The sequence below is a fragment of the Haliotis cracherodii genome, unplaced genomic scaffold (genome assembly GCF_022045235.1).
Source record: "Haliotis cracherodii isolate W230 unplaced genomic scaffold, xgHalCrac1.p SCAF_1, whole genome shotgun sequence".
Classification (NCBI taxonomy): domain Eukaryota; kingdom Metazoa; phylum Mollusca; class Gastropoda; order Lepetellida; family Haliotidae; genus Haliotis; species Haliotis cracherodii.
Genome location: NW_027266264.1, coordinates 82,727,262 through 82,741,399, shown reverse-complemented (window position 1 = coordinate 82,741,399; position 14,138 = coordinate 82,727,262). Strand labels below are relative to the sequence as shown.

Genomic DNA, 14,138 nt, shown 5'->3' with positions numbered 1-14,138 from the left:
GTGCAGTTGTGTTGAGTAGCCAACACGCTTGCAACACTCAAGTTATGAATGTTGCTCCTTGGGAATTGTGGGACTTACCTACGATGCTGAAGTCCTCTTTACATATGTCAACTCCAAACAGTGTCGGACCCTTCCTCACGGTGGACCCTGTAGCAGGAGTGTTGGTGGAGCAATAGTAGTCAATTTCATCACTGCGGTACAGCTCCGAGATGCTGCATTCTACAATGGATACAAGTATTAATTTAATTGTTAGGCCTCTCCGCAGTGCCTTCACCTCTTTCGTGAGTAGGTTACTACATCTATAAATATGTGTTTAAGCAAGATTGGCACTCTGCTTTCAAATTACTTGGCACTCTGTTTTCAAATTACTAAAAAAAACAAAAAACACTTTCAACCTGTTTCAAGTTCTATCTAGGACAGATTTGTATTTGATGAATATTATTCTATCAACATTTGAATATCATTCTATCAACAGTTCGTAATTTCGTTGTTCTCATTGTCTTAGGTCAGAAACTGAGACATATAATATTTCCAGAAATAAACAATAATGTCCATTATTTAAAGCTTATTATGCCTAGATGGTTATAATCTTTTGATCATCTCTGTGAAATACAAATCTCTACATGACAAATACTGTATGAGAAGTTTAACTAGTCTAGGTCCTCAGCACTGCATCATACAATACAGTAAATGTCTATGGACAGCTCACTGTATTTCAGTGGATGACATGCAGGGACTTCAAAGCAGTAACTATTCAACATGCCAGTGACCTTGAAGTAATCATCTTAAAATGATGAACAGGTCAGTATATTTGTATTCAGGACGTACTAACCGGTACGCTAATGTTTCTCTTCGTCTTATTGGACAAATACTGGATAAGCCAGCACACACACCCATCCCCCAAAATAAAGACAATAAATATAGATACTGGCTTAAGATTGAAAAATACTTCTATAAAATATTTGGGGTTGTATTTTTTTAAGAAATTACTTAAATTCTATGCTGATAACATTTATCAATTTCAATATTTTTCCTTCCTTAAATTTCCAGGTTATTTGACATGGAAAAGCTTTTACAAAAGTTTGATGAAATTCGCTTAATGTCTATATTTTACAGTAATTTGAAATTCAGCCAATGAGACAAAAGCTGAATCTGCTGAATGACCAACAAATAACTGTCAGGGATCAAGTGGTATTAAAACATACATATTTGGGGTTGTATTTTTTTAAGAAATTACTTAAATTCTATGCTGATAACATTTATCAATTTCAATATTTTTCCTTCCTTAAATTTCCAGGTTATTTGACATGGAAAAGCTTTTACAAAAGTTTGATGAAATTTGCTTAATGTCTATATTTTACAGTAATTTGAAATTCAGCCAATGAGACAAAAGCTGATCAAGTGGTATTCAAACACACAGACACTTACACAGTGGAACCACAACCACACATTGATTTTAAACACATTATTAAACAAGTAACAGGAATTTCCGCCGTTCAAAATTTAGTCAGACAGGCAATTCCTTGCTTCAGTAATACCTATATGACATTTCAAACACTTCTTTTCTTCAAATAGAGTATATTCAAGATAAATATGAATTGTAAAGTACATTATTCTCAGTACTTGTTACTTTTATTACATCTATTGAAACCAATGTAGCACCGCACAGTATTAGCTGTAGATAGTGTAGGTTGTAGCAGGATCACGAGGGGTACATGGGGTTTTATGGGGGGCACAGGTGGTCCAGTTGTCTAAGGCACCGCGATTCGCTGTGCAGAGTTACGTCCCATGGGCACGCCAGAAACCTATGATTGTGGGTTCGAATCCCGATGTGCCCCAATTATGTTTCTAGGTTTGACAGCACCATACCCGTGCTCGTGGGTTTCACCGAAGTGGTAAACGTCTGAGACCTGCATCACTTCAGGCTTTCCTCCCACATTAAGCTGACACGCCGCGATATAACTGGAATACTGTTAAAAGCGGCGTTAAACCCAACTCACTCACTCACTCACATGGGGTTTTATGCGTCCCTCAGTACTCTTTATACGTGATCCTGCCACAACACATTTATCTACCTGACATGTTTTAATATGACATTGTAAAATAATTAAAACAAATTCAAAACAGCTGTTCGATTGAGCTGAGATTAACTTGTGCTCTGTCATGTGACTTTCATTGACTCAGAGAAAGCGTGCGATATTTTTCCTTCAAGGCGGGGTATAAGGGATTTATTCTGCCTCTCAGAAATCCATGTGCAGCCTGTTTTGTTCATGGCGGGGTATAAGGGATTTATTCTGCCTCTCAGAAATCCATGTACAGCCTGTTTTGTTCATGGCGGGGTATAAGGGATTTATTCTACCGCTGAGAAAATTACTTCTCTCCAGTATTTTATCAAGATCACATGAACCAATCAGATCTCATCATTCTGACATGGAGGTATGATAATATAGCATGCACCAGTGTATTTCAACTGGGCCATGGATAGCAATGCAACATTAGCATTTGAGTTGATCAATACCAATTCAAGCCTTTTGTTTTAAGACACACTTACCAGTTTTGGGGCGGATCATGTTTGCTTGCTTTCTGAAATGCATCAGAAGGTCCCCGGGTGTGTGAAAATTCAGATCTCCATTATCTCTGTACAGTGTGAATTTCTGGTTTCGCCGGTTGTAAGACAACCGTAGGTGCGATGCTGATTCCTCCTTGCGTGACTGCTTCATCACCCAGAACTCCGTGAGGCTGTGGACGCTCTGGTAGATGAGGAAACACACCTCTCGCTGGTTGAGGTCATCTTCAAAGGCAGATAACTCTTTCTGCATCTTACTCTCCGCATCTTTTCTCCTAGCAACAAAATGAAGGAGTGAGAAGGAGACTATTCCAGTTACAACAAATTGTTATATGGCAGTGTAGTTTATTCTTTAGCAATGACTGTAGCTGTGTCTCTTTGTTTCTGTTGAGATTCGGTAGACGCTCATTGCATTGTGTTTGGACAGAGATCAGTCATGAGGAAGTTACTATATTTAGATGCTAGTGTGGTGTGTAAAATTCCAGTAGACTGTGGACTAATGCAGAAAACATGTTCTAGTACCCCTAGACTGGCGAGGGCACTGTAGAAATTTCCAGTAACTTGTTAGGCTGTATATATTGTGGGACAAGAGGTGGGTGAGGTGAAATGGGGTTTAATGTCGCGTCCAAGATTATTGCACTTATATAGCGACGTGCATGTACATGTGTGTGTGTGTGTGGCTGCTTGTACTAGTCAGGACTGATGCCGATTTATAGTGCTAGCTCACTGAGATACCATGCCGCAGTTTAACATGAATACCCCACTCAGACACAGTATACTGACTCCTAGCCGACCAGTCCTTGTTTTAGCCCCTTAATGCCGAACGCCAGACAGAGTAACAACAAGTACCATCTTTAAACGTCTTTTGGTATGACGTGGACGGGGATCGAACCCTGGACCTTCCGCTCTCCGGGCAGATTCTACCACTAGACCAGGGAGGCGGTCTAATGGGACAAGAGCGTGTTTACATATGTCTCACACATTTTCATCGCTTTGGTACCAGCATTCATTTGAGGATTGCTAATCATTCGATTCCCTGCCTTGACCAGCTCGGAAGCTTGACCACTGTCGCCTATATGTTATTATCACTGACTTTTGCTATCACCTCTGTGTTTTTGTTATTGTATTTGATGCTGACCACTAGGGCTGCAAAGATACAGGAAGGTCACGATACGATACACATCTCGATATTCTGGTCACGATACGATACGTATCTCGATACGCAATGATAAAAAAAACAAGACTTAAAGCATGTAAAGATTGAACCTTTCATGATTTTGGAACAGTCAAAATTATTTTATAATAACAAGACTACAGAAGTTGTTCAACTTTCCTTCAAAACAATTCAAAGTTCAAACACCAGAAAATAATTAATGTACTCCACCAGTGATACAACTTCAAAGAATTTTGATGCAATGGTCGAAAAAATTGTATCTGAAATTATTGTTTTATCAGGAATAATTTATTCCAATATCGTGTTACCTTAGTTGCAGCTTTTACTCTATAATTATATATTTTTAATTATAAGAACCACAAGCGTAGCATTTTGGTACTGAGGGACTTCCCGTGCTACATGTATTTCGATTGCGATAACGTTATGTTGACATATATTAGCCAAATTGCCACAGATATGACTTTTAACGAGTCAAAGTATGGCATTTTTGATATATGTATCCATTCTCGGGGAACTAAAGTTCGTTTCAATGCGTCAAAAGCGGTAATCTGACCGTGGTTGCTGTATCTCTTCACACCCGATTTCACATAACTTAATGAAAACAATATTAAATGAAATTTTGAATAAAATTAATAAAATATATTACAAACACAAGTCCAGATATACAATGAACACGTTTTAATAACAAGATAGTATAATAATGGTATTGAATTGCGTACTTCAGTTCGGATTTGCCGACTTGTATTTTTGGTGTTATGTGCTTGCGGTGATCAGCTGATAATGTTTTATGAGATGGGGAAAAACATCTGTCGGTGTAAAACCTGAGCTTATTAAAAATGTAAGTACGTTTTTGGGAGCCATGCGTTAGCGCGCGCTATAACCAAGTTAGCGGTTTATTGAAAGGCACAATACCGAGGAAACGCTGTACTTGAGATTTGCGTTCCGTATCGTGGCGTATCGATAAATGGGCCCACGTTTATCGTATATTGTATTGTGGGTCAAGTATTGCGATGCATCAGAATATCGGTGTATCGTTTCACCCTTACTGACCACTGCCGTCGTGTTATATATTGCCATTGAACATTGTAATACCACTCTGTTGTGTACTGCCATTGTAATTGATGTGCAGTAATTCATGTTGATTTTTAAACCAAGTTAATTTTTGTCATACATTTGTTGATTGTATAAAGCTTGTTGGTTGTTTGTTGGTTTCAAACTAGGTTCTTTTTCGTACAAATTTTAGGGTTAAGATATTGTTTCAACATGTAACAAGATGAGTTCATATGACACAGATACAGGTATGTGTACAATGGTGAGTAGGAGAAATGATCCATTAAGTGAGTGACATGACGGCCTTGTGGGAGGAAAGCCCAAAGTGATGCAGGGTGCGGAAGTTCATAATCTTCTAAAACTAATGATGATGATATGGTGCTACCATACAGGATTCGAACCCATGTTGGAACCAAGGGAGCATCACCTTAGACCACTAGGCCACCTGTGTCCCAGTCCCACTCTGATTACAAGTCTTTGTAAGATGATCAAGATATGAGCAATACGGCCTGATCCTGACTCAGATTCATATGGTTACCTATAGAGCAAGTCATGACCAAGGGCGGATCCAGCATTTTTAAAAGGGATGGGTCCAAATTTCAAAATCCTCTCACAGACAATTTTACTGCCTTCAACATATTACATTTGGTTTTTAAAAGAAGGGGGCTGGAACCCCTGTTTCCCCTCTGGAACCGCCTATGAAGACAGTGGACCATGCATCAGAAACATAGTGCAAGGGCATCCATTCTGCTTCAAATGAAAGCATCTACTGAAGCAGATGACTACTTGTTACTGGGTACAACTTGACTCAAATGAAAGTCATTTGTCTGCCATTATACAGCTGTAGTATTGCTGACTGGCATGATAATATAGCACATTTTCTCAAACCATTGGGATGTAATGTAGTCGACTAGCCCAAGACTACTAATTTAGGAGTGAGTGAGTATGGTTTTACTTCGCTTTTAGCAATATTCAAGCAATATCACAGCTGGGGACAGCAGAAATGGGCTTCACACATTGTACCCACATCGGGAATCGAACCTGGGTCTTCGGCGTGAGGGGCGAATGTTTTAACCACTATGCTACCCAAACAAGGCTACCCGAGTATAAATCCAATGATGCTGATGATAGACCAGCAGGTATTGAGGGCTATGATTCTGAGCCAATTCTCGATCCTTCAATATTGCTACAAATTGGATGACAGTAGTAAATATTTTTGTCTCATTCAAGCAGAACCAACAACAACTCTGAGGAAAGTGAAATAAGGTTCCCCACGAGTCTTCTGGATTAGCCTTAAACAAAACCAAATGGTTTCAGCTGGTGATGATTTGGTTTCAGCGTAGGCTGTTGTACACTCACAGCATTGGCCCAAAGGCCTTCAGTTCCTTCAGCAGAGTGAGTGAGGGGGGCTCCACAAGCACCTGTGTAGCTATGCTGTCATAGAAGTTGTGCAGGAGACGACAGTATCCATCCACACAAGACACAAACGATTCTGCCATCTTGCTCTCTCTGAACCTTAGCATCTAAAAATAACAAAACAAGCATGAAATACTGCCAATATGACATGTCCGGTTGTATGCAGGGCAAGAAATATTGTACGGTTTTAATGATCTGCTCTGGAAATAAGCACTACTCAGTAAAAGTCGTTGCAACGGAAACTAAAAAAAAAACATTTTTCAAAAATCCCAAACTATTAAAAGGCACCAGTTCACCACTAGACCTATCTATGTGCCAAATTTGGTTAAGATATCTCTCATGGTTTTTGAGTTCTGCTACGGAAACAAAATGATACTGATGGATGGATGGACGGACAGCACCCATTCCCATATCCCCCTTCCACTTTGTGGTGGGGGTTAAAAAAATCTACATGTGATCACATGTTCGCATTATATTTTGATAATTTTATTTACATAATTTTATTTGTACAAAACCATTGGGTCATTGTTTAAGCATGTCATAATAGAAGTACAACTACTTATAACATGTGGATCATGTTGAAGTGATATCACAAAACTTCTGTCACTCTGGGGCGAAAAAAAGAAAAACTTAATAAAAGAATCAGCATTCATTCAGAAATGACAAACAAATAAACAATTTTACTTTGATTTTTTCTAAAACTGAAATTAGTTATTTCCTGGTTAATAATATAAAAAACCTTAGAATACTGTCATCCACATCAGTCAGTAATAACAGAGTCAACGTGTGTGATATGAATCTTGGTTGTCTCAAGGGGTTGGCAACCTTCTTTTCAGGTGAGTTACCAACACGATAATGCCAGTGAAACGGAAATACCTTCAGGGCACCATTCCTCCGAATCAGTCTGACCTCCACCCCAAACGCTGGATCTGAAGAGGTGGCTAGGACCAGGTTCTCAATATCTTCAAACGTGCACACAAACTCCTGCCAAACATTAAACAGAAACATTAAATATAAATTCTTGAAATTAACTGTCAAATATTTGCTGTAGAGAGACAAAACTCAGGAGTGAAAGCTGCAAAATAAGGACTTGCAAGAAAATATTTTGAATACTGTATTCGACGTAATAAGCGCCCCGCTCTAATAAGCGCCCACGGCGATATTTGCAAATAGATTGACTCATGAACAATCCCAATTAGCACCCTTTCCGATTGATCAATGTACACAATACTTATTTATTCGCGTATAATTCGCACTCGTGTTTTAAATGCCACCTTAATTATGGGCAATTAAATTCTGGAAAAATATATCTCTCGTATATAAACATTTCAGGCTGTCAGCATAAACCACGGAATTTATCTTTCAACTCTGTTTTTTTTTGACAAAATTATATTCTAATAAGAGCCCCCTAGTTCTAATTTTAAGAGCGCCCTGGGCGCTTATTACGTCGAATACGGTAATAATTTTGGGCTCGATCATTCTCATCATGTTATTTGTTTGTTTTGATATTGAATTTCTTGTTCTCTGTACAAAATAAATAAAAGTAAAACACAGTGTGAGGGTGTTGAGAGTAATGTTCTAAAATTTACAAAACCTCAAAACAAAAAAATTAAGCAAAATAATAAATCTAAAACACATTTTAAGGGTGTTGAGGGTAACATACACACAAAAATAAAATATAAAATAATAATAACAAATATATAAGTGACATACACAAATGATACGACAAAAGAATCATGATGCCAAAATGATGTGCCATAGATGAGAAATAGATGGTACTGGAACTTAAAACAAGGCAAGAAGCAAGAAATTCATTCAGCATTGCGTATGTAACCATGGAAACATTACCGTTATCATATGTAATTAAACATCCAACATCATGATAATGCTACAACATGTACAATATAAAAATACAATTAATTCAGAACTCAACAGTCTCCAAGATGTTGTCAGTTTTGTTTGTGTAATTGCATTTCTCCATATCATGACCGAAAGTACCTACCATATGGAAGTAGATTCCCGGTGGCTTGGAACAGAATGGATCCACGACAATGTCCACAGGCTGTGTCCTGTCCGGGTTTGTTTGTAGTAGTTCTATTGCATGGTAACACTCCGACCCATATTTCGCCACTTCTTCCAGAACACCATTCATGTAGGTGTGCATGTATCTCTCCACACCAATATTGCCATGGGCCGAGGCAAACTTCCCCACTTCCTCCTTAACACTCCGATATAACCTATAATAGGGCCACGGCCATTTGAAATTGAGGCGTTCTCTTTCTGGCAAATGTTTCTTCAGACCACAGACTGTAACTCTGGGATGACCGTTGTTTGACTGAAGGGGATGATACTTGCCACCTCGAGCTGGGCTGTTCTGTACCATGGTACAGAGTTTCGGGATGAAATACCCCATCACAACTAAACCCAAAACTTTAGGCCGTTCAAGGTCCTTATTGTACATAGTGGAAAACCTATCGCTAACAAAGTCATCATGGAACTGCCAGAACAAGTATTCCCATGTTTGTCTGTCTAATTTTTCCAGATCGCTTAAATTTGCATTATAAAATCGAAACCGTATTCTGAAGAAGAATTCATAGAGAATATCGTGCCGAGTGAGTTTTTCCCTCATCGTCATCCACTGATTGTGTTCGCGGTTGATGAGGGAGAACATCGGGAGTGTTAATGAAGCCATTCTGTAGCTACTGTCTCCACTGGCAGTGTCTTCATCGTCGGCGAAAGATGGCAGTTGGGAGACGACGTGGTTGGCAGCTTTCTCACATATTTCTTCCACGGATAATGGGAGTTCTCTCTCTGGGATCAACAAGCAGGGAATGCCACCATAGAAGTTAATCTTCACACCATCACTTGGCATAGGCTGGGTGTATTTTGTGGAACTCATAGCTGAAAAGAAAAGTTGAGTTACTATTGATTTTCATCATATACAAAAAATAGGAGCAGCCACATTGTCAACCATGACTGCCATGACTCACATGACTCACATGAGCATGATGACTGGGAGATGTATAAAGTTTGTTTATTTGTTGTTTAATGTCACACTCACAAATATTCAAGCTGTATGATAGTGATCTGTAAATAATCGAGTCTGGACCAGACAATCCAGTGATTGACAAAAGCATTGATCCACGCAATTGGGATACCATGACATGCATCAACCAAGTCAGCGAGCCTGTTAGTTGCCTTTTACGGCAAGCAGAGGTTTCAAAGTTTCAAAGTGATGTCTCATCTTCATTTTCTTATCACAAACCCTTCATACAACTTGAGAGTTATTTCAATGGATGGCTTGCTATTTTCAGGACATGACATTCGAACTGGGCCGTGAATGAGACCTGGGTCGTTTTTGTAACGGATAGGAAACATGAAACCCCATATAATTGCGGACGTGACCTGTGGGACAATGTTTTGAAATAAACGACCTTCAGAATGGGCATACATGTATTTCATTTTATAATTTATAAAAAAAGGTCAACTTTTATAAGATTAAACCTGTAAAAGTTTGTAGGTCAGTGTTTCATAATAGTGATGGTGAATTGTGAGGGATTGCCCTTATCTCTCTCAGGATCAGAATCACTCTCAAGGAATGAGTGAGTGAGTGAGTTTAGTTTTATGACGCTTTTAGCAATATTCCTGCAATATGACAGCAGTGGACACCAGAAATGGGCTTCACACATTGCATCCATGTGGGGAATAGAACCCGAGTCTTCAGCATGACGCGCGAACACTTCAACCACAAGGCTAGCCCACCACCCCCACGCTCAAGGAAATGTGGCAGAGCCCAATATAACAGTCAGGAGGAAACAAAAAACTGATTATTCAGTGTTAATCATTCATGTTACATACTTGTATTGTTGCATAACAACATTTCCTTGACCTTGGTTTCATCATGTCAATGCTGATAAAAAATGCACTGCACCAAGGAAATATAAACCAGAAGCCACTGCATATTTCCGTGTTGCCTCATCTTTCTGTGCTGGGTGTAAACAAGTTCTACGATGGGATTCATGTCAGATTGTGTCCAAAACACAATCTCCAAGCCAATAAAGTGATAGGTGACTTTCAACCAATCAGAGCATATTTGATAAATTTGTTTGACTTGTTTCACGCATGTCTGTCACCTGAAGTTTATCTCACTGTATTGAGTCATGCGAAGGTCAAGAGAGAAGATAGTGTCAATCTAGAAATTTATGCACATCCAAAATAATACGACTGCTGTCCCTTAGACAAAAATATCAATGCGACTCCTCCACTCCATCCCTAGTGGAATGATACATATCCTTACCGTAACCCAAACAAACAGCAAATAGCACCCCTTATTAGCGCTGAGTAGAGCACTTCTGTAAAAATAATAAACAGTGTTTTCCTAAAACAATAGATAAGTTATATATTTACTCTGTTGACTGGCATTTCAGACAAGAAATTTTTGACAAGAAGTTCAAAGGCAAAAAAATTATTGAACCAACAACAGTTCACTGATCATGCTGATTGGTATGAGGAGACGGTGTCGACAAGCTTGATACGAGCGGTACAACTCTTGACCCCAGCAGTGATAACTCACCGAAAGCCTATTGTGTAATCCCTATTCTTTGAATGACCTGATAACTTTGTTATATACTTGTTACAACTGCTGCTCAATAAACCGTGTTTGTGTTTATATTCAAGTTGGTATTTCCACTATCCTAAGTGTGCAGTGGGTCCGTCTTAATGTTGATAGTCATTTGGAGACATAAATGTGAAGTTAATTTATGCGAGTAAAAAACCACTCGCATTTTTCGCATTTAATTCAAGTTTACATTGATTTCAAGATTTACAATATGGCATGGTACTATCCCAGGCCCCCAACAGTGTGACCAGTTTGTTTGATGTTTATGCTACAGCTATATCATGGCAGCCTGCTTTGAACAATATTTCAGTTATATCATGACATGTCCACTTAATGGGAGGAACCTCGAACTGATTTATGCATGAGCACAGTTATCAGGCCTACTAAAGAAAATCAGCAGAGAGCAACGAAACTATATGTACACACTTTTTAAATTGAAATAGCCACACAAATTACAAGCAAGACAGAATCCCCATAAAGTCTGCACCGTAATTATCAAAACCTGCCACATTTACAATGGAACCAAATACAGTAAATCACCCAGGCCGCAACAAACAAACCGCATTTATTGGGGATATATATTTTAGGTGGCCTATGCTGATCATGCTCACCTATCATCAGAACACGATTACTGTCAAACCCTTTAAACCAAACCCACACACTCATTACGTGTGTTTACCCTTGAAGACTCCGGTTAGAATAAGTCTTCAGCAACCCATGCTTGTTGTAAGAGACAAATATTCTTATCGTAAGAGGCGACTTACGGGATCAGGGGGTCAAGCTTGCTGACTTAGTTGTTGCATGTAATCATATCTTAACCATGTGGATCGATGCTCATGACACCAATCACTGGATTGTATGATCCAGACTCGTTTATATATATATCTATTTATATAGCTGAGTGCAGCGTTAAACAACAAACAAACAAAGCATGATGTGTGCTAATAAATAGCAGGAGGGGAAAGGGTCCTGAAATGGAGGTTGTGATCTCATGGGTACTTCACCCAGACTTCAATGCAATCAGGGATGGTCAGGTAGCCTAGTGGTCAAAGTGTTCGCTCGTCACACTGAAGACCCGGGTTCGATTCCCGACATTGGTACAATGTGTGAAGCCAATTTCTGGTTTCCCCTGCTGTGCTTTTGCTGGAATATTGCTAAAAGCAGTGTAAAACAATACTCACTCCATGCAATCAGACACGAGACAGCATTGATATTTTCACCCTCATCAGAATTGCAGTTTTTTCAACATCAATCTAAAGAAGGCTTCCTGCATGTCTTGTGTGATGTTTGTTTGTTTTGTTTGTTTGTTGTTTAACGCTGCACTCAGCAATATTCCAGCTATATGACGGCGGTCTGTAAATAATCGAGTCTGGACCTGACAATCCAGTGATTTATATCATGAACATCGATCCACGCAATTGGGATCAATGACATGCATCAATCAAGTCAGCGAGCCTGGCCACCTGATCCCGTTGGTGGCCTTTTACGACAAGCATAGTTGCCTTTTACAGCAAGCATGGATTGCTGAAGACCTATTCTGCCCCGGATCTTCACGGGTCTTGTGTGATGTACTTGATGCCATGATGGATGACAATACAGTTTCTCTACCCATCTGGTGAGTGAACGTGAGATGTGTCTACTGGATGATTCAGTGTGTTTGGCAGTGACATTCTGAGTGACAGGGAGATGTGTTTGGTGGATGATGTGGTTTGTTTGGCAGTGACACCTGGAGAGTTACACGTGGTTGCTAGATGACGATTGTGGAACATCCTGGCATGGACCATTTCTCATGTAATCAGCAGATTAACTCTACAACATTTACACACACACACGCACACACACGCGCACACACACACACGCACACACACACACACGCACACACACACACACACTTCAAAGGCCTGAACATCACATTCCTGAACATCCTTATTCAAGCCGTCTGACGTGTGACGTACAAGCTGCGTGTATCGTGTCTGTCAGAGTTTGACCAGTGTCAACACGTTATCTGACCATGGCGACTGGTCGGTTTAGTACCACATATAGTCCCACATATATAGTTCTCACACACACACACACACACACACACACACACACACACTTCAAAGGCATATGTTGTTCATAAAAAAATGAGGCATAATCACATGGAAAACAGTAAAAAAATAAACAGCCATTACACATGCACGGTATATATTACTGTAAGGACAATGGAGGTGTACTTGGATGCCTTGAGACGCAGTGGACTCTTAACTTAAGATATCCACAGGAGCCATTGGGTGTATATCCTATACAGGTCTCTTATGACACTGTTTTAACAGGTGCTTAATTCGTGCATCAGCCAGTTTAACCTTTGGCAAAAGTCATAACGGAAGAAGTGTTCCCGATTTATAAGCCTATGAGACTTACCTGGATTATGCTGGTGGAGAAATCACACTTCCAAGTTAGTCGTATATGGCCACAGCCAGATGCTCGGATAAGTTGAAATCCTATAGATAACTTTCCGGGAACCTCAGTATGTACGAGGCCGCTCCCGGTGTCATATTCAGATGACAAAGTGACATTACTTATCCGTACAAGGAGTAATCAAGCCTTGCCCCCATGTATGACGTCACTGCTGACATAGACAAATAACAAATAGCCTGTTCAAGGAAGTTCGGCATTTCTTAGAATCCTACTTTCAGTTTCCTGTTTCGGGATAGTGTTATCTAAGGGAAGTCACTCTAAGCCTTTCGCTGACAAGTCATTGGCTGCTTTCAAACCAGTCGCATGGATCTCTATGCTTGTTCGAATCTGGAATAACGTTTCCAGATCATGTGTATTTTAATTTGAATTATAGTTTATTTTTTAAAGAGCGAAAACAGCACGAAATGCAGAATTGTATTGTCTACTGATGACCACAGGGTATTTTGCATCCCATATTGGCGTCGATTGTTTTTATTTCATGGTTTGGTTTTAGGTCACTGTTCTTAAAAAAAACAAAACATGTTCAGTGATGATGGCAGAAAATACAAGAACTATTTTATTTTCAGGAGCTCTTTTAGTTTTTTAGAGCCTGTAATCGTATGTCAATATAATCCCATATTCGGATAGACTTTCTACCCAAAGTATAGCATGAGAAAAAGCAATTTTGCAATTTTGCAAGATGAGCATGACTTACCTACTGGTTTTATTTATTCTCAATCAAATAAATTATTTTTGCTGTTTTGCTGTGAACAGGTCTGCCATAATACATAATGAGACAGTAAGAGTGAGTGAGTGAGTATGGTTTTACGCCGTTTTTAAGCAATATTCCAGCAATATCACCGCGGGGGACACGA

The 14,138-nt window shown here is 39.4% G+C and overlaps 1 protein-coding gene across 1 annotated transcript in view; it reads right to left on the bottom strand.

Annotated features, from left to right (window-relative positions):
• The window catches only part of LOC139447168 (tyrosine-protein kinase JAK2-like), a 33,605-nt gene extending 20,091 nt beyond the window's left edge, over nt 1–13,514 (bottom strand). The window contains exons 1-6 of the mRNA XM_071228404.1: nt 13,228–13,514; nt 8,209–9,107; nt 7,083–7,190; nt 6,150–6,313; nt 2,552–2,841; nt 79–219 (exon numbers count right to left, since the gene is read on the bottom strand). Coding sequence (XP_071084505.1) covers nt 79–219; nt 2,552–2,841; nt 6,150–6,313; nt 7,083–7,190; nt 8,209–9,105 — 1,600 coding nt within the window. The 5' untranslated portion in view covers nt 9,106–9,107; nt 13,228–13,514. The remainder of the gene's footprint in view (nt 1–78; nt 220–2,551; nt 2,842–6,149; nt 6,314–7,082; nt 7,191–8,208; nt 9,108–13,227) is intronic.
• Nucleotides 13,515–14,138: the final 624 nt, after the last annotated feature.